Source organism: Pristiophorus japonicus, chromosome 4 (genome assembly GCF_044704955.1).
Source record: "Pristiophorus japonicus isolate sPriJap1 chromosome 4, sPriJap1.hap1, whole genome shotgun sequence".
NCBI classification, from domain to species: domain Eukaryota; kingdom Metazoa; phylum Chordata; class Chondrichthyes; family Pristiophoridae; genus Pristiophorus; species Pristiophorus japonicus.
In genome coordinates, this window is record NC_091980.1 from 315,504,528 (window position 1) to 315,526,300 (window position 21,773).

Sequence of the window (21,773 nt, forward strand, 5' to 3'; positions counted from 1 at the left end):
AGATTCCATATCCTCCAAGCTAATGTCCTTCCTTACTATTGCATTAATTTCCTCTTTAACCAGCAACGCTACCTCCTTTTCCTTTCTGTCTATCCTTCCTGAATGTTGAATACCCCTGGATGTTGAATTCCCAGCCTTGGTCACCCTGCAGCCATGTCTCCGTGATGCCAAATATATCATATTCGTTAATTGCTGCCTGCGCAGTTATTTCGTCCATCTTATTAAGAATACTCCTCGCATTGAGGCACAAAGCCTTCAGGCTTGTCTTTTTAACACACTTTGCCCCTTTAGAATTTTGCTGTAATGTGGCCCTTTTTGCTTTTTACCTTGGGTTTCTCTGCCCACAACTTTTACTTTTCTTCTTTCTATCTTTTGCTTCTGCACGCATTCTACTTCCCTCTGTCTCCCTGCATAGGTTCCCAACCCCCTGCCATATTAGTTTAACTCCTCCCCAACAGCACTAGCAAACACTACCTCCATGGGCATTGGTTCTGGTCCTGCCCAGGTGCAGACCGTCCGGTTTGTACTGGTCCCACCTCCCCCAGAACCGGTTCCAATGTCCCAGGAATTTGAATCCCTCCCTGCTGCACCACTGCTCAGCCACGTATTCATCTGAGCTATCCTGTGATTCCTACTCTGACTAGCACGTGGCACTGGTAGCAATCCCGAGATTACTAATTTTGAGGTCCTACTTTTTAATTTAACTCCCAGCTCCCTAAATTCAGCTTGTAGGACCTCATCCCGTTTTTTACCTATTTCGTTGTACCTATATGCACCACGACAACTGTCTGTTCACCCTCCCTTTCTAAAATGCCCTGCAGCCGCTCCGAGTCATCCTTGACCCTTGCACCAGGGACGCAACATACCATCCTGGAGTCTCGGTTGCGGCCGCAGAAACGTCTATCTATTCCCCTTACAATAGAATTCCCTACCACTAAAGCTCTCCCACTCTTTTTCCTGCCCTCCTGTGCAGCAGAGCCAGCCACGGTGCCATGAACTTGGCTGCTGCTGCTCTCCCTTGATGAGTCATCCCCCTCAACAGTATCCAAAGCGGTGTATCTGTTTTGCAGGGGGATGACCGCAGGGGACCCACTGCTCTTCCTGTTGGTCACCCATCCCCTATCTGGCTGTGTAACCTTTACCTGCGGTAAGACCAACTCACTAAACGTGCTATTCACGACATCCTCAGCATCGCGGATGCGCCAGAGTAAATCCACCCGCAGCTCCAGTTCTGCAATGCGGTCTGTCAGGTGCTGCAGCCAGATACACTTCCCGTACATGTAGTCGTCAGGGACACTGGAAGCATCCCTGACTTCCCACATAGCACAGGAGGAGCATGACATGTGTCCGAGCTCTCCTGCCATGACTTAACCCTTAGATTAACTTAATTTGGCAACAACAATGCTAAAGGTTACCTACTGATGAAGAAGAAGAAAAAGAATGGCTACTTCTAAAAGCAGGAAGGCTGCCCCGAGTCCCGCAACCCTGAGTTCGCCACATGGGGCAAACCGGTTAGCCCCATGCTGGCACGGTGGAGGAAACCACAGGGCCCACCAGTGCCACTACAAAGACTATATCTGCAAAGAGAAAGGGCACCTTCAGAGAATGCACAGAAAAAGCTTTACTCACTGCGTCGCTGAAGAGTTGACTGATCACCCAGGCTCCGACACAGATGAAGACGAAGCTGCTCAACCCCTAGAAGAAGAGTATGGAATTTATACCTGCTCCACCGAAAGTCCCCCGTGGAAGATGGAAGTAGACATCACTGGAGTTCCAGTTTTGATGCTACACAAGGGCAAGCCAGTCTTTGATGAGCCAAATGACCGTTGAAAAACTTTGGATCAATCCCGCCAAACGACAAAAACTGTCTCCTGTCCAAGTGAAGCTGCTCACCTACACCAAAGGCAAAATCCCAATCATTAGCAGTGTGGACGTCCAGGTCTCCCAAGGCGGCGTGATGAACAAACTCCCCCTGTGGATTGTTGCCAGCGATGGTCCAGTGCTGCTGGGAAGAAGTTGGATGAAGCAGGTCCAAGTCGGTCGAAGTGATGACGGCCTCTGGGCTCCAGCAATGAGAAGAACCTAAAATCAAAATGGCCGCGACCAGACCACGAGGGGCAGCGTTGGAGGAGCGACAAGTGGCAGCGAATGGCAAACCGGATTGGAAGGCCCCCTTAAAGGAGACCGGTCACCCAAAGAATTCAAAGGGACAGTTTTAATCTAAAGATGACAAGGACTTTAAAAGTTAAAAATGCAGTTTGCGAATGCAGGTATGATAAAGTAGTGGAATTGTGATGCCGGAGTAACTGATGAGAAAAATGAAATGAATGCTTGTGTAAGTAAAGTTAAAAACAAGTTTGTAATGCCTAATGATGATGATAGGAATTTTAAAATGACAAATGTAACCATGTATGGAGAGACCGAGTTATAAGAAAGTGATGTAAATGCTGTAATTAACAATGTAAAGAGAGTTAACAATGTAGACTCGGCTATATCTGATCGGAGCCAATGTGTTACGTATAGATAGATAGGCGTTTCTGCGGACGCAACCGAGACTCCAGGATGGTATGTTGCCTCCCTGGTGCAAGGGTCAAGGATGTCTCGGAGCGGGTGCAGGACATTCTGAAATGGGAGGGAGAACAGCCAGTTGTCGTGGTGCACATTGGTACCAACGACATAGGTAAAAAAAGGGATGAGGTCCTACGAAAAGAATTTAAGGAGCTAGGAGCTAAATTAAAAAGTAGGACCTCAAAAGTAGTAATCTCGGGATTGCTACCAGTGCTACGTGCTAGTCAGAGTAGGAATCGCAGGATAGCGCAGATGAATACATGGCTTGAGCAGTGGTGCAGCAGGGAGGGATTCAAATTCTTGGGGCATTGGAATCGGTTCTGGGGGAGGTGGGACCAGTACAAACCGGACGGTCTGCACCTGGGCAGATCCGGAACCAATGTCCTAGGGGGAGTGTTTGCTGGTGCTGTTGGGGAGGAGTTAAACTAATATTGCAGGGGGATGGGAACCTATGCAGGGAGACAGAGGGAGACAAAAATGAGGCAAAAGCAAAAGACAGAAAGGAGATGAGGAAAAGTGGAGGGCAATCTTGATTAGTCGGGAAATTGTGTTGGGGAAATTGATGGGATTGAAGGCCGATAAATCCCCAGGGCCTGATGGACTGCATCCCAGAGTACTTAAGGAGGTGGCCTTGGAAATAGCGGATGCATTGACAGTCATTTTCCAACATTCTATTGACTCTGGATCAGTTCCTATCGAGTGGAGGGTAGCCAATGTAACCCCACTTTTTAAAAAAGGAGGGAGAGAGAAAGCAGGGAATTATAGACCGGTCAGCCTGACCTCAGTAGTGGGTAAAATGATGGAATCAATTATTAAGGATGTCATAGCAGCGCATTTGGAAAATGGTGACATGATAGGTCCAAGTCAGCATGGATTTGTGAAAGGGAGATCATGCTTGACAAATCTTCTGGAATTTTTTGAGGATGTTTCCAATAAAGTGGACAAAGGAGTACCAGTTGATGTGGTATATTTGGACTTTCAGAAGGCTTTCGACAAGGTCCCACACAGGAGATTAATGTGCAAAGTTAAAGCACATGGGATTGGGGGTAGTGTGCTGACGTGGATTGAGAACTGGTTGTCAGACAGGAAGCAAAGAGTAGGAGTAAATGGGTACTTTTCGGAATGGCAGGCAGTGACTAGTGGGGTACCGCAGGGTTCTGTGCTGGGGCTCCAGCTGTTTACATTGTACATTAATGATTTAGACGAGGGGATTAAATGTAGTATCTCCAAATTTGCGGATGACACTAAGTTGGGTGGCAGTGTGAGCTGCGAGGAGGATGCTATGAGGCTACAGAGTGACTTGGATAGGTTAGGTGAGTGGGCAAATGCGTGGCAGATGAAGTATAATGTGGATAAAAGTGAGGTTATCCACTTTGGTGGTAAAAACAGAGAGACAGACTATTATCTGAATGGTGACAGATTAGGAAAAGGGAAGGTGCAACGAGACCTGGGTGTCATGGTACATCAGTCATTGAAGGTTGGCATGCAGGTACAGCAGGCGGTTAAGAAAGCAAATGGCATGTTGGCCTTCATAGCGAGGGGATTTGAGTACAGGGGCAGGGAGGTGTTGCTACAGTTGTACAGGGCCTTGGTGAGGCCACACCTGGAGTATTGTGTACAGTTTTGGTCTCCTAACTTGAGGAAGGACATTCTTGCTATTGAGGGAGTGCAGCGAAGATTCACCAGACTGATTCCCGGGATGGTGGGACTGACCTATCAAGAAAGACTGGATCAACTGGGCTTGTATTCACTGGAGTTCAGAAGAGTGAGAGGGGACCTCATAGAAACGTTTAAAATTCTGACGGGTTTGGACAGGTTGGATGCAGGAAGTCCAGAACCAGGAGTCACAGTCTAAGGATAAGGGGTAAGCCATTTAGGACCGAGATAAGGCGAAACTTCTTCACCCAGAGAGTGGTGAACCTGTGGAATTCTCTACCACAGGAAGTAGTTGAGGCCAATTCACTAAATATATTCAAAAGGGAGTTAGATGAAGTCCTTACTACTCGGGGGATCAAGGGGTATGGCGTGAAAGCAGGAAGGGGGTACTGAAGTTTCATGTTCAGCCATGAACTCATTGAATGGCGGTGCAGGCTAGAAGGGCTGAATGGCCTGCTCCTGCACCTATTTTCTATGTTTCTATGTATACAAGGAGTAGACTGTTAAAGGACACCGGGTTCTACAGGGACAATGTAAATGCCAGAGGAATCCCCCTGTGGGACTCCCCCAGGTCCAGCGGGCTACCTGACCATGTAGCCTGGACTTTTGGAACAAAAGACAGAAAGGAGATAAGGAAAAGAGGAGGGCAGAGAAACCCAAGAAAAAGAACAAAAAGGGCCACTGTACAGCAAAATTCTAAAAGGACAAAGGGTGTTAAAAAAACAAGCCTGAAGGCTTTGTGTCTTAATGCAAGGAGTATCCGTAATAAGGTGGATGAATTAACTGTGCAAATAGATGTTAACAAATATGATGTGATTGGGATTACGGAGACGTGGCTCCAGGATGATCAGGGCTGGGAACTCAACATCCAGGGGTATTCAACATTCAGGAAGGACAGAATAAAAGGAAAAGGAGGTGAGGTAGCATTGCTGGTTAAAGAGGAGATTAATGCAATAGTTAGAAAGACATTAGCTTGGATGATGTGGAATCTATATGGGTAGAGCTGCAGAACACCAAAGGGCAAAAAACGTTAGTGGGAGTTGTGTACAGACCTCCAAACAGTAGTAGTGATGTTGGGGAGGCATCAAACAGGAAATTAGGGGTGCATGCAATAAAGGTGCAGCAGTTATCATGGGCGACTTTAATATGCACGTAAATTGGGCTAACCAAACTGGAAGCAATACGGTGGAGGAGGATTTCCTGGACTGCATAAGGGATGGTTTTCTAGACCAATATGTCGAGGAACCAACTAGGGGGGAGGCCATCTTAGACTGGGTGTTGTGTAATGAGAGAGGATTAATTAGCAATCTCGTTGTGCGAGGCCCCTTGGGGAAGAGTGACCATAATATAATGGAATTCTGCATTAGGATGGAGAATGAAACAGTTAATTCAGAGACCATGGTCCAGAACTTAAAGAAGGGTAACTTTGAAGGTATGTGGGCGTGAATTGGTTAGGATAGATTGGTGAATGATACTTAAGGGGTTGACTGTGGCTGGGCAATGGCAGACATTTAGAGACCGCATGGATGAACTACAACAATTGTACATTCCTGTCTGGCGTAAAAATAAAAAAGGGAAGGTAGCTCAACCGTGGCTATCAAGGGAAATCAGGGATAGTATTAAAGCTAATGAAGTGGCATACAAATTGGCCAGAAATAGCAGCGAACCCGGGGACTGGGAGAAATTTAGAACTCAGCAGAGGAGGACAAAGGGTTTGATTAGGGCAGGGAAAATGGAGTACAAGAAGAAGCTTGCAGGGAACATTAAGATGGATTGCAAAAGTTTCTATAGGTTTGTAAAGAGAAAAAGGTTAGTAAAGACAAACGTAGGTCCCCTGCAGTCAGAATCAGGGGAAGTCATAATGGGGAACAAAGAAATGGCAGACCAATTGAACAAGTACTTTGGTTCGGTATTCACTAAGGAGGACACAAACAACCTTCCGGATATAAAAGGGGTCAGAGGGTCTAGTAAGGAGGAGGAACTGAGGGAAATCTTTATTAGTCGGGAAATTGTTTTGGGGAAATTGATGGGATTGAAGGCCGATTGAGGGCCTGATGGACTGCATCCCAGAGTACTTAAAGAGGTGGCCTTGGAAATAGCGGATGCATTGACAGTCATTTTCCAACATTCCATTGACTCTGGATCAGTTCCTATCGAGTGGAGGGTAGCCAATGTAACCCCGCTTTTTAAAAAAGGAGGGAGAGAGAAAGCAGGGAATTATAGACCGGTCAGCCTGACATCGGTAGTGGGTAAAATGATGGAATCAATTATTAAGGATGTCATAGCAGAGCATTTGGAAAGAGGTGACATGATAGGTCCAAGTCAGCATGGATTTGTGAAAGGGAAATCATGCTTGACAAATCTTCTGGAATTTTTTGAGGATGTTTCCAGTTGAGTGGACAAGGGAGAACCAGTTGATGTGGTATATTTGGACTTTCAGAAGGCTTTCGACAAGGTCCCACACAAGAGATTAATGTGCAAAGTTAAAGCACATGGGATTGGGGGTAGTGTGCTGACGTGGATTGAGAACTGGTTGTCAGACAGGAAGCAAAGAGTAGGAGTAAATGGGCACTTTTCAGAATGGCAGGCTGTGACTAGTGGGGTACCGCAAGGTTCTGTGCTGGGGCCCCAGCTGTTTACACTGTACATTAATGATTTAGACGAGGGGATTAAATGTAGTATCTTCAAATTTGCGGATGACAGTTAAGTTGGGTGGCAGTGTGAGCTGCGAGGAGGATGCTATGAGGCTGCAGAGTGACTTGGATAGGTTAGGTGAGTGGGCAAATGCATGACAGATGAAGTATAATGTGGATAAATGTGAGGTTATCCACTTTGGTGGTAAAAACAGAGAGACAGACTACGATCTGAATGGTGGCAGATTAGGAAAAGGGGAGATGCAACGAGACCTGGGTGTCATGGTACATCAGTCATTGAAGGTTGGCATGCAGGTGCAGCAGGCGGTTAAGAAAGCAAATGGCATGTTGGCCTTCATAGCGAGGGGATTTGAGTACAGTGGCAGGGAGGTGTTGCTACAGTTGTACAGGGCCTTGGTGAGGCCACACCTGGAGTATTGTGTACAGTTTTGGTCTCCTAACTTGAGGATGGACATTCTTGCTATTGAGGGAGTGCAGCGAAGGTTCACCAGACTGATTCCCGGGATGGTGGGACTGACCTATCAAGAAAGACTGGATCAACTGGGCTTGTATTCACTGGAGTTCAGAAGAATGAGAGGGGACCTCATAGAAACGTTTAAAATTGTGACGGGTTTGGACAGATTAGATGCAGGAAGAATGTTCCCAATGTTGGGAAAGTCCAGAAGCAGGGGTCACAGTCTAAGGATAAGGGGTAAGCTATTTAGGACCGAGATGAGGAGAAATTTCTTCACCCAGAGAGTGGTGAACCTGTGGAATTCTCTACCACAGAAAGTTGTTGAGGCCAATTCACTAAATACATTCAAAAGGGAGTTAGATGAAGTCCTTACTACTAGGGGGATCAAGGGGTATGGCGAGAAAGCAGGAAGGGGGTACTGAAGTTGCATGTTCAGCCTACTCCTGCACCTATTTTCTATGTTTCTATGTGTAAATGTGATGCCCCAGGAAGGGCGCTCACACACATAGTGGGAGCAGACCCACTGCAGAGACAGCGATCAATGGGCAGCACAGCTACCAGCTGCACAGTTTTGAGGGTTTCCATATTTACGAAAGGATATACTTGCTTTGGAGGCAGTTCAGAGAAGGTTGACAATGTTGATTCCGGAGCTGAGGGGGTTGACTTGTAGGAAAGGTCAACCTGCCGCAGATCAGCCCTACACTCCCTGGCCACCAGGGCCAACACCAGGAGCGAGAGGCCAGTACCCTCCAGCTTCCCTTGCGGACCCTGGGACGACCAGATTTTCTTCACAAATGGAGGACAAGGAGCCCACACAGCCCTGTGGCCCTGCCCACCACCACACACTTACCCACTCTACAGAGTTTGTACCCCACCCACTGCTGCACTGGCTCCCCCACTGAGGGGTCCCACAACAATGACACGCACATGGTCTGTATGTGAGGGGAGGAATTGTATGAGGGCCAGCCTCAAACACAGGGATCACACCTGGCACTCACACAACCCTCACCACAACCTCCCACAGCCCACCACTGATCACCTCCCCAGGTCATGGTAGTAAGGACTTGAAAAGTGCTTAGGGGGGGGGAGTGTTGTAATGCACGTATGCCTACAATGTTATGATGTACTGTAACACTGAATGTACCTTCACCCTGTACACACCTTACCTATACACCAGAGGGTGCTGCTGCTGGAGACCTAAGGGTCACCTGCACACTGCAGGTAATCCAGTATAAAAGGGAGCTCACCTCTTAGTGTCCTCACTCTAGGAGCTGCAATAAAGGACTACAGTTTGAGTACCATACCCCTGCCTTGTGGAGTCATTTACAAGGTGGCTACATATACAATAGTTAGTATGCAGGTACAGCAAGTGATCAGGAAGGCCAATGGTGTTGGTTTCCATATTTACGAAAGGATATACTTGCTTTGGAGGCAGTTCAGAGACGGTTGACTAGGTTGATTCTGGAGATGAGGGGGTTGACTTATGAGGTAAGGTCAAGGAGGTTGGGCCTCTATTCATTGGAATTCAGAGCGAGAGGTGATCTTATCGAAACATATAAGATTATGAGGGGACTTGACAAGGTGGATGCAGAAAGAATACTTCCACTGATAGGGAGACTAGAACGAGAGGGCACAATCTTAGAATAAAAAGCCGCTCATTTAAAACTGAGATGAGGAGAAATTTCTTCTCTCAGAGGGTTGTAAATCTGTGGAATTCACTGCCTCAAAGAGCTGTGGAAGCTGGGACATTGAATAAATTTAAAACAGAGATGGACAGTTTCTTAACCGATAAGGGATTAAGGGGTTATGGGGAGCGGGCAGGGAAGTGGACCTGAGTCCATGATCGGATCAGCCATGATCGTATTAAATGGCGGAGCAGGCTCGAGGGGCCGTTTAGCCTACTCCTGCTCCTATTTCTTATGTTCTTATGTAGGAGAAAATAGAAGAACATCAAAAAACCAAAAATATAATAGTGAATAGTCAGCATGGATTTCAAAAGGGAAAGTCTTGCTTGACCAACTTCATGGAATTTTGTGAAGAGGTAGCAGTGCCATTGGAGAGGCAGTCGGGGAGCAGTGTTGGTGAGGCCTATAAAGGCCCAGCGGCAGCGGCATTGTCGGAGAGACCAGCCGGTGCAGCTGCAGCAGGGAGGCAAAAAAGAAATAGAAAGAAATCGAAAGGTGACATCACAGCCAAGGGGGTAAGTGATTGGTAAGCAGTTTTTTCTTTTATCAGTAAGTAACATTTAGCATTGTTGTTGCCAAATTAAGTTAACCTAGCGGTTAAGTCATGGCAGGAGAGCTCGGACACGTGTTATGCTCCTCCTGTACAATGCAGGGAGTCAGGGACGCTTCCAGTGTCCCTGACGACTACGTGTGCGGGAAGTGCATCCACCTGCAACAACTGACAGACCGCATTGTGGCACTGGAGCTGCGGGTGGATTCACTCTGGAGCATGCACGATGCTGAGGATGTCGTGAATAGCACGTTTAGCGAGTTGGTCTTATCGCAGGTAAAGGGTACACAGCCAGATAGGGAATGGGTGACCAACAGGAAGAGCAGTGGTAGGAAGATAGTGCAGGGGTCCCCTGCGGTCATCCCCCTGCAAAACAGATACACCACTTTGGGTACTGTTGAGGGGGATGACTTATCAGGGGAGGGCAGCAGCAGCCAAGTTCATGGCTGGCTCTGCTGCACAGGAGGGCAGGAAAAAGAATGGGAGAGCTATAGTGATAGGGGATTCGATTGTAAGGGGACTAGATAGGCATTTCTGCAGCTGCAACCAAGACTCCAGGATGGTATGTTGCCTCCCTGGTGCAAGGGTCAAGGAGCGGGTGCAGGACATTCTGAAAAGGGAGGTGCATCTAGGTACCAACGATTTAGGTAAAAATGCTATGAGGTCCTACGAGACAAATTTAGGGAGCTAGGAGCTAAATTAAAAAGTAGGACCTCAAAAGTAGTAATCTAAGGATTGCTACCAGTGCCACGTGCTAATCAGAGTAGGAATCGCAGGATAGCTCAGGCTTGCAGGCTTGAGAAGTGGTGCAGAAGGGAAGGATTCAAATTTCTTGGACATTGGAACCAGTTCTGGGGGAGGTGGGACCAGTACAAACTGGATAGTCTGCAGCTGGGCAGGACCAGAACCAATGTCCTAGGGGGAGCGTTTGCTCGTGCTGTTGGGGAGGAGTTAAACTAATATGGCAGGGGGATGGGAACCTATGCAGGGAGACAGAGGGAAATAAAATGGAGGCAGAAGCAAAAGATAGAAAGGAGAAAAGTAAAAGTGGAGGGCAGAGAAACCCAAGGCAAAAAACAAAAAGGGTCACATTACAGCAAAATTCTAAAGGAGCAAAGTGTGTTAAAAAGACAAGCCTGAAGGCTCTGTGCCTCAATGCGAGGAGTATTCGGAATAAGGTGGACAAATTAACTGCGCAGATAACAGTTAACGGATATGATGTAATTGGCATCACGGTGACATGGCTCCAGGGTGACCAAGGCTGGGAACTCAACATCCAGGGGTATTCAACATTTAGGAAGGATAGACAGAAAGGAAAAGGAGGTGGGGTGGCGTTGCTGGTTAAAGAGGAAATTAATGGAATAGTAAGGAGGGACATTAGCTTGGATGATGTGGAATCGATATGGGTGGAGCTGCGGAATACCAAAGGGCAGGAAACACCAAACAGTTGTAGTGAGGTTGGGGACAGCATCAAACAAGAAATAAGGGATGTGTGCAATAAAGGTACAGCAGTTATCATGGGCGACTTTAATCTACATATTGACTGGGCTAACCAAACTGGTAGCAATGCGGTGGAGGAGGATTTCCTGGAGTGTATTAGGGATAGTTTTCTAGACCAATATGTCGAGGAACCAACGAGAGAGCTGGCCATCTTAGACTGGGTGATGTGTAATGAGAAGGGACTAATTAGCAATCTTGTTGTGCGAGGCCCCTTGGGGAAGAGTGACCATAATATGGTAGAAGTCTTTATTAAATGGAGAGTGACACAGTTAATTCAGAGACTAGGGTCCTGAACTTAAGGAAAGGTAACTTCGATGATATGAGATGTGAACTGGCGTGAATAGACTGGCAAATGATACTTAAAGGGTTGATGGTAGATAAGCAATGGAAAACATTTAAAGATCACATGGATGAACTTCAACAATTGTACATCCCTGTCTGGAGTAAAAGTAAAACGGGTAAGGTGGCTCAACCGTGGCTAACAAGGGAAATTAAGGATAGTGTTAAATCTAAGGAAGAGACATATAAATTGTCCAGAAAAAGCAGCAAATCTGAGGACTGGGAGAAATTTAGAACTCAGCAGAGGAGGACAAAGGGTTTAATTAAGAGGGGGAAAATAGAGTATGAGAGGAAGCTTGCCGGGAACATAAAAACTGATTGCAAAAGCTTCTTTCGATATGTGAAGAGAAAAAGATTAGTGAAGACAAACGTAGGTCCCTTGCAGTTGGATTCAGGTGAATTTATAATGGGGAACAAAGAAATGGCAGACCAATTGAACAAATATTTTCGTTCTCTCTTCACGAAGGAAGACACAAATAACCTTCCAGATGTATTAGAGAACAGAGGGTCTAGTGAGAAGGAGGAACTGAAGGATATCCTTATTAGACAGAAAATTGTGTTTGGGAAATTGATGGGATTGAAGGCCAATAAATCCCCAGGGTCTGATCGTCTGCATCCCAGAGTACTTAAGGAAGTGGCCCTAGAAATAGTGGATGCATTGGTGATCATTTTCCAACAGTCTATCGACTCTGGATCAGTTCCTATGGACTGGAGGGTAGCTAATGTAACACCACTTTTTAAAACGGGTAATTATAGACCGGTTAGCCTGACATCAGTATTGGGGAAAATGTTGGAATCAATTATTAAAAATGAAATAGCAGCGCATTTGGAAAGCAGTGACAGGATCAGTCCAAGTCAGCATGGATTTATGAAATGGAAATCATGCTTGACAAATCTTCTGGAATTTTTTGAGGATGTAACTAACAGAGTGGACAAGGGAAAACCAGTGGATGTGGTGTATTTGGACTTTCAAAAGGCTTTTGACAAGAGATTGGTGTGCAAAATCAAAGCACATGGTATTGGGGGTAATGTACTGACATGGATAGAGAACTGGTTGGCAGACAGGAAGCAGAGAGTCGGGATAAACGGGTCCTTTTCAGAATGGCAGGCAGTGACTAGTGGGATGCCACAGGGCTTAGTGCTGGGACCCCAGCTCTTTACAATATATATTAATGATTTAGATGAAGGAATTGAGTGTAATATCTCCAAGTTTGCAGATGACACTAAACTGGGTGGCGGTGTGAGCTGTGAGGAGGACGCCAAGAGACTGCAGGGTGACTTGGACAGGTTAGGTGAGTGGGCAAATGCATGGCAGATGCAGTATAATGTGGATAAATGTGAGGTTATCCACTTTGGTGGCAAAAATATGAAGGCAGAATATTATCTGAAAGACGGCAGATTAGGAAAAGGGGAGGTGCAAAGAGACCTGGGTGTCATGGTTCATCAGTCATTGAAAGTTGGCATGCAGGTACAGCAGGCAGTGAAGAAGGCAAATGGTATGTTGGCCTTCATAGCTCGGGGATTTGAGTATCGGAGCAGGGAGGTCTTACTGCAGTTGTACAGGGCCTTGGTGAGGCCTCACCTGGAATATTGTGTTCAGTTTTGGTCTCCTAATCTGAGGAAGGACATACTTGCTATTGAGGGAGTGCAGCGAAGGTTCACCAGACTGATTTCAGGGATAGCTGGACCGACATATCAGAAGAGACTGGATCGACTGGGCCTTTATACACTGGAGTTTAGAAGGATGAGAGGGGATCTCATAGAAACATATAAGATTCTGACGGGACTGGACAGGTTAGATGCGGGAAGAATGTTCCCATGTTGGGGAAGTCCAGAACCAGGGGACACAGTGTTAGGATAAGGGGTAGACCATTTAGGACTGAGATGAGGAGAAACTTCTTCACTCAGAGAGTTGTTAACCTGTGGAATTCCCTGCTGCAGAGAGTTGTTGATGCCAGTTCATTGGATATATTCAAAAGGGAGTTAGATATGGCTCTTGCGGCTAAAGGGATCAAAGGGTATGGAGAGAAAGCAGGAAAGGGGTTCTAAGGGAATGATCAGCCATGGTCCTACGAAAAGAATTTAAGGAGCTAGGAGCTAAATTTAAAAAGTAGGACCTCAAAAGTAGTAATCTCGGGATTGCTACCAGTGCCACGTGCTAGTCAGAGTAGAAATCGCAGGATAGCGCAGATGAATACGTGGCTTGAGCAGTGGTGCAGCAGGGAGGGATTCAAATTCCTGGGGCATTGGAACCGGTTCTGGGGGAGGTGGGACCAGTACAAACCGGACGGTCTGCACCTGGGCAGGACCGGAACCAATGTCCTAGGAGGAGTATTTGCTAGTGCTGTTGGGGAGGAGTTAAACTAATATGGCAGGGGGGATGGGAACCAATGCAGGGAGACAGAGGGAGACAAAAAGGAGGCAAAAGCAAAATACAGAAAGGAGATGAAGAAAAGTGGAGGGCAGAGAAACCCAAGGCAAAGAACAAAAAGGGCCACTGTACAGCAAAATTCTAAAAGGACAAAGGGTGTTAAAAAAACAAGCCTGAAGGCTTTGTGTCTTAATGCAAGGAGTATCCGCAATAAGGTGGATGAATTAACTGTGCTATTAGATGTTAACAAATATGATGTGATTGAGATTACGGAGACGTGGCTCCAGGATGATCAGGGCTGGGAACTCAACATCCAGGGGTATTCAACATTCAGGAAGGACAGAATAAAAGGAAAAGGAGGTGGGGTAGCATTGCTGGTTAAAGAGGAGATTAATTCAATAGTTAGGAAAGACATTAGCTTGGATGATGTGGAATCTATATGGGTAGAGCTGCAGAACACTAAAGGGCAAAAAACGTTAGTGGGAGTTGTGTACAGACCTCCAAACAGTAGTAGTGATGTTGGGGAGGGCATCAAACAGGAAATTAGGAGTGCATGCAATAAAGGTGCAGCAGTTATAATGGGTGACTTTAATGTGCACATAGATTGGGCTAGCCAAACTGGAAGCAATACGGTGGAGGAGGATTTCCTGGAGTGCATAAGGGATGGTTTTCTCGACCAATATGTCGAGGAACCAACTAGTGGGGAGGCCATCTTAGACTGGGTGTTGTGTAATGAGAGAGGATTAATTAGCAATCTCATTGTGCGAGGCACCTTGGGGAAGAGTGACCATAATATGGTGGAATTCTGCATTAGGATGGAGAATGAAACAGTTAATTCAGAGACCATGGTCCAGAACTTAAAGAAGGGTAACTTTGAAGGTATGAGGCGTGAATTGGCTAAGATAGATTGGCGAATGATACTTAAGGGGTAGACTGTGGATGGGCAATGGCAGACATTTAGAGACCGCATGGATGAATTACAACAATTGTACATTCCTGTCTGGTGTAAAAATAAAAACGGCTCAACCATGGTTACCTAGGGAAATCAGGGATAGTATTAAAGCCAAGGAAGTGGCATGCAAATTGGCCAGAAATAGCAGCGAACCTGGGGACTGGGAGAAATTTAGAACTCAGCAGAGGAGGACAAAGGGTTTGATTAGGGCAGGGAAAATGGAGTACAAGAAGAAGCTTGCAGGGAACATTAAGGCGGATTGCAAAAGTTTCTATAGGTATGTAAAGAGAAAAAGGTTAGTAAAGACAAACGTAGGTCCCCTGCAGTCAGAATCAGGGGAAGTCATAACGGGGAACAAAGAAATGGCAGACCAATTGAACAAGTACTTTGGTTCAGTATTCACTAAGGAGGACACAAACAACCTTCCGGATATAAAAGGGGTCAGAGGGTCTAGTAAGGAGGAGGAACTGAGGGAAATCTTTATTAGTCGGGAAATTGTGTTGGGGAAATCCCCAGGGCCTGATGGACTGCATCCCAGAGTACTTAAGGAGGTGGCCTTGGAAATAGCGGATGCATTGACAGTCATTTTCCAACATTCCATTGACTCTGGATCAGTTCCTATCGAGTGGAGGGTAGCCAATGTAACCCCACTTTTAAAAAAAGGAGGGAGAGAGAAAGCAGGGAATTATAGACCGGTCAGCCTGACCTCAGTAGTGGGTAAAATGATGGAATCAATTATTAAGGATGTCATAGCAGCACATTTGGAAAATGGTGACATGATAGGTCCAAGTCAGCATGGATTTGTGAAAGGGAAATCATGCTTGACAAATCTTCTGGAATTTTTTGAGGATGTTTCCAGTAAAGTGGACAAGGGAGAACCAGTTGATGTGGTATATTTGGACTTTTAGAAGGCTTTCGACAAGGTCCCACACAGGAGATTAATGTGCAAAGTAAGAGCACATGGGATTGGGGGTAGTGTGCTGACGTGGATTGAGAACTGGTTGTCAGACAGGAAGCAAAGAGTAGGAGTAAATGGGCACTTTTCAGAATGGCAGGCAGTGACTAGTGGGGTACCGCAGGGTTCTGTGCTGGGGCCCCAGCTGTTTACATTGTACATTAATGATTTAGATGAGGGGATTAAATGTAGTATCTCCAAATTTGCGAATGACACTAAGTTGGGTGGCAGTGAGCGCTGCGAGGAGGATGCTATGAGGTTGCAGAGTGACTTGGATAGGTTAGGTGAGTGGGCAAATGCGTGGCAGATGAAGTATAATGTGGATAAATGTGAGGTTATCCACTTTGGTGGTAAAATCAGAGAGACAGACTATTATCTGAATGGTGACAGATTAGGAAAAGGGGAGGTGCAACGAGACCTGGGTGTCATGGTACATCAGTCATTGAAGGTTAGCATGCAGGTACAGCAGGTGGTTAAGAAAGCAAATGGCATGTTGGCCTTCATAGCGAGGGGATTTGAGTACAGGGGCAGGGAGGTGTTGCTACAGTTGTACAGGGCCTTGGTGAGGCCACACCTGGAGTATTGTGTACAGTTTTGGTCTCCTAACTTGAGGAGGACATTCTTGCTATTGAGGGAGTGCAGCGAAGATTCACCAGACTGATTCCCGGGATGGTGGGACTGACCTATCAAGAAAGACTGGATCAACTAGGCTTGTATTCACTGGAGTTCAGAAGAGTGAGAGGGGACCTCATAGAAACGTTTAAAATTCTGACGGGTTTGGACAGGTTGGATGCAGGAAGAATGTTCCCAATGTTGGGGAAGTCCAGAACCAGGGGTCACAGTCTAAGGATAAGGGGTAAGCCATTTAGGACCGAGATGAGGAGAAACTTCTTCACCCAGAGAGTGGTGAACCTGTGGAATTCTCTACCACAGAAAGTAGTTGAGGCCAATTCACTAAATATATTCAAAAGGGAGTTAGATGAAGTCCTTACTACTCGGGGGATCAAGGGGTATGGTGAGAAAGCAGAAAGGGGGTACTGAAGATTCATGTTCATGAACTCATTGAATGGCGGTGCAGGCTAGAAGGGCTGAATGGCCTGCTCCTGCACCTATTTTCTATGTTTCTATGTTTCTGTGATCTTATTGAATGGTGGTGCAGGCTCGAACAGCCGAATGGCCTACTCCTGCACCTATTTTCTATGTTTCTATCTAACAGAGAAAGTAGACAATGATAATGCAGTAGATGTAATGTATCTAGATTTTCAAAAGGCCTTCGATAAGGTACCCCTTAATAGTCTGATGAACAAGATCAGAGAATGCAGAGTCAGGGGACAAGTAGCAGCTGGCTTCGAGACAGAAAGCACAGAGTAGGGGTAAAGGGTGGTTATTCACAGTGGCAGAAAGTGGGTAGTGGTGTTCCACAAGGATCAGTGCTGGGACCACTGCTGTCCACAATTTATATTAACGATTTAGACTTTGGAATCAAAAATATAATTTCTAAATTTGCGGATGACACCAAATTGGGGGATAGTCAATACTGAGGAGGACTGCAACAAATTACAGGAGGACATTAATACACTTGTCGAATGGGCATATAATTGGCAAATGAAGTTCAACACAGATAAATGTGAGGTATTACATTTTGGTAGGAAGAATAGGGAGGTCACATTACTGGAAGGGTGAGAGTCTGGGTGGGGTAGAGGAACAAAGGGATCTCGGGTTACAAATACACAAATCACTAAAAGTTGCGACACAGGTTAGCAAGGTCATAAAAAGCAAACCAAGCACTAGGGTTTATTTCTAGAGGGATAGAATGAAAAATAGGGAAGTTATGCTCAACCTGCATCGAACCTCTGTTAGATCATATTTGGAGTACTGCGTACAGTTCTGATCGCCATATTATACAAAGGATATTGAGATACTGGAGAGAGTGTAGAAATGATTTACAAGGATGATACCAAAAATCCGAGGGTAAACCTATCAGGAAAGGATGAACAGGCTGGGTCTCTTTTCTCTTGAAAAAAGGCTGAGGGGTAACCGAATAGAGGCCTTTAAAATTTGAAAGGTTTTGATCGAGTGGATACAGAGAGAATGTTTCCACTTGTGTGGAAGAGCATAACTGGAGGCCATCAATATAAAATAGTCACCAAGAAATCCAAAAGGGAATTCAGAAGAAACCCAAAGAGGGGTGAGAATGTGTAACTCGCTACCACAGGGAGTGGTTAAAGTGAATAGTATAGATGCATTTAAGGGAAGGCTAGACAAGCATACGAGGGAGAAGGGAATAGAGGGTTGTGTGGATAGAGTTAGATGAGGAAAGATGGGGGGAGGCTTGAGTGAAGCATAAACGTCAGTATGGACGAATTCGGTCAAATGGCCTGTTTCTGTGCCCGAGATCCTTTGCTAACCAAACTGGAAGCAATACGGTGGAGGAGGATTTCCTGGAGTGCATAAGGAATGGTTTTCTAGACCAATATGTCGAGGAACCAACTACGGAGGGGGAGACCATCTTAGACTGGGTGTTGTGTAATGAGAGAGGATTAATTAGCAATCTCGTTGTGTGAGGCCCCTTGGGGAAGAGTGACCATAATATGGTGGAATTCTACATTAGGATGGAGAATGAAACAGTTAATTCAGAGACCTTGGTCCAGAAATTAAAGAAGGGTAACTTTGAAGGTATGAGGCATGAATTGGCTAGGATAGATTGGCGAATGATACTTAAGGGGTTGACTGTGGATGGGCAATGGCAGACAATTGTACATCCCTGTCTGGCATAAAAATAAAAAAGGAAAGGTGGCTCAACCGTGGCTATCAAGGGAAATCAGGGATAGTATTAAAGCCAAGGAAGTGGCATACAAATTGGCCAGAAATAGCAGCGAACCCAGGGACTGGGAGAAATTTAGAACTCAGCAGAGGAGGACAAAGGGTTTGATTAGGGCAGGGAAAATAGAGTACGAGAGGAAGTTTGCAAGGAACATTAAGACGGACTGCAAAAGCTTCTACAGATATGTAAAGAGAAAAAGGTTAGTAAAGACAAACATAGGTCCCCTGCAGTCAGAATCAGGGGAAGTCATAACGGGGAACAAAGAAATGGCAGACCAATTGAACAAGTACTTTGGTTCGGTATTCACTAAGGAGGACAACCTTCCGGATATAAAAGGGGTCAGAGGGTCTAGTAAGAAGGAGGAACTGAGGGAAATCCTTATTAGTCGGGAAATTGATGGGATTGAAGACCGATAAATCCCCAGGGCCTGATGGACTGCATCGCAGAGTACTTAAAGAGGTGGCCTTGGAAATAGCGGATGCATTAACAGTCATTTTCCAACATTCCTTAGACTCTGGATCAGTTCCTATGGAGTGGAGGGTAGCCAATGTAACCCCACTTTTTAAAAAAGGAGGGAGAGAGAAAACAGGGAATTATAGACCGGTCAGCCTGACATCGATAGTGGGTAAAATGATGGAATCAATTATTAAGGATGTCATAGCAGCACATTTGGAAAATGGTGACATGATAGGTCCAAGTCAGCATGGATTTGTGAAAGGGAAATAATGCTTAACAAACCTTCTGGAATTTTTTGAGGATGTTTCCAGTAGAGTGGACATGGGAGAACCAGTTGATGTGGTATATTTGGACTTTCAGAAGGCTTTCGACAAGGTCCCACACAAGAGATTAATGTGCAAAGTTAAAGCACATGGGATTGGGGGTAGTGTGCTGACGTGGATTGAGAACTGGATGACAGACAGGAAGCAAAGAGTAGGAGTAAATGGGTACTTTTCAGAATGGCAGGCAGTGACTAGTGGGGTACTGCAAGGTTCTGTGCTGGGGCCCCAGTTGTTTACATTGTACATTAATGATTTAGACGAGGGGATTAAATGTAGTATCTCCAAATTTGTGGATGACACCAAGTTGGGTGGCAGTGTGAGCTGCGAGAAGGATGCTATGAGGCTGTAGAGTGACTTGGATAGGTTAGGTGAGTGGGCAAATGCATGGCAGATGAAGTATAATGTGGATAAATGTGAGGTTATCCACTTGGGTGGTAAAAACAGAGAGACAGACCATTATCTGATTGGTGACAGATTAGGAAAAGGGGAGGTGCAACGAGACCTGGGTGTCATGGTACATCAGTCATTGAAGGTTGGCTTGCAGGTACAGCAGGCGGTTAAGAAAGCAAATGGCATGCTGTCCTTCATAGCGAGGGGATTTGAGTACAGGGGCAGGGAGGTGTTACTACAGTTGTACAGGGCCTTGGTGAGGCCACACCTGGAGTATTGTGTACAGTTTTGGTCTCCTAACTTGAGGAAGGACATTCTTGTTATTGAGGGAGTGCAGCGAAGGTTCACCAGACTGATTCCCGGGATGGTGGGACTGACCTATCAAGAAAGACTGGATCAACTGGGCTCGTATTCACTGGAGTTCAGAAGAATGAGAGGGGATCTCATAGAAATGTTTAAAATTCTGACGGGTTTAGACAGGTTAGATGCAGGAAGAATGTTCCCAATGTTGGGGAAGTTCAGAACCAGGGGTCACAGTTTAAGGATAAGGGGTAAGCCATTTAGGACCGAGATGAGGAGAAACTTCTTCACCCAGAGAGTGGTGAATCTGTGGAATTCTCTACCACAGAAAGTTGTTGAGGCCAATTCACTAAATATATTCAAAAAGGAGTTAGATGAAGTCCTTACTACTAGGGGGATCAAGGGGTATGGTGAGAAAGCAGGAATGGAGTACTGAAGTTGCATGTTCAGCCATGAACTCATTGAATGGCGGTGCAGGCTCGAAGGGCCGAATGGCCTACTCCTGCACCTATTTTCTATGTAATCACATGAAGTGTAGTCACTGTTGTAATGTAGGTATCGCGGCAATTTGTGCACAGTAAGATCACACAAACAGCAATGCAATAATCAACAGATCATCTGTTTTCTGCTCTTCTTCAAAATCGTGCTATGGAGTCTTTTACGTCCACCTGAGCGAGCAGACAGTGCCTCGATTTAACATTGCATCTGAAAGCGCCACCTCCGCCAGTGCAGCGCTCCCGCAGTGCTGCACTGGAGTGTCAGCCTAGAGTTTTGTGCTCAAGTGTGTGGAGTGAGGCGAGAGTGCTACCCACTGAGCCATGGCTAACTCAGCACAGATTGGGAATGGAGCCTGGGACCTTTGTTCTTGGGGTACGAAATGTCATCCCATCTCTCTCCGCCGCCTAGACACAGATCGAGCCACCCACTTTACAATATGCTGCGTGGTTTAGCTAGTTACTCCATAAAAAACAATTCAGAGCAACATCGAGAAAGTGTGTTTCTCCCCCTTCCGCATGCAGCCATGGGGTGACCCAGTGTTTTGGGAGCATCAGTCGGTGAGCAGCATGATTGGGTCAGTGAGGGGAGGAAGGGGCTAACCGGTTTTGTTTTTACGTCAACCCGACAGCTTATAAAATGACCAGGTTTCTTGAATTCAATTTTCCAGGGTGGGACTTGAACTCTCAGCCTCTTGGGTTTGCTACTCCCGTAACTTAACCACTAGACCACCACATTCAATATTAGTAACAACCACATCAACAGGAATACATCATGTAACATTAATAACAAATTTGTTAATGGAATCGAATGAAATTCCTCTGTTGCTTGTTTTACCCAATGAATCAAGTGATGGAGAGAGGAGTCCCACACGATTGTGCCAACATGCTCATCATTAAGCCATTTTTGATCAAATTTAAAGGACATGGAGGTCAATTTATGGGATACTTGGAATTTCTACAAGTTGCATGGGCGGGGTCCCAGCACGATAGCAGTCAGTCCCGCCTGTCCTTATATAAATGCCCAGTCATGCTCGATCACTGCTTCTGTCTTGGTTAGATAGCACTGCTAAAAACTACTGTGTTTTCGATGTCCCCTCCTATGCACACAGCCACTTCCATTAGCTAAATGGTGAAATGGTCTGAGGCCCCATTTAACACACTGGTTTGCCTGGTTCTAATATACACCTGGTCAGTGAATTTAACCTCAAGTGCTAAGTTTAACTTAATAGCAGCATTTTCATATCAATCGGACCAAGATTCTTCTGGACAAATAATCAGATATCCCCAAAATAACAGGGG

The 21,773-nt window shown here is 45.8% G+C and overlaps 1 protein-coding gene across 8 annotated transcripts in view; it reads right to left on the bottom strand.

Annotated features, from left to right (window-relative positions):
- The window catches only part of gstz1 (glutathione S-transferase zeta 1), a 92,251-nt gene that overhangs the window by 57,991 nt on the left and 12,487 nt on the right, over nucleotides 1-21,773 (bottom strand). For 3 of the 8 annotated variants that reach the window (XR_011593160.1, XM_070879733.1, XM_070879728.1), the window contains exon 2: nucleotides 1,630-1,695. The exons of 2 other annotated variants lie outside the window; for them this stretch is intronic. Coding sequence is in view for 2 of the 6 variants with exons in the window: in XM_070879733.1 (XP_070735834.1) it covers nucleotides 1,630-1,695 (66 nt within the window). In the remaining 4 variants the exon portion in view is untranslated. Of the gene's footprint in view, nucleotides 1-1,629; nucleotides 1,696-1,893; nucleotides 2,108-21,773 lie in introns of those variants that run through there. 3 more of the 8 variants (XM_070879736.1, XM_070879731.1, XM_070879732.1) reach the window with 3 other exon arrangements.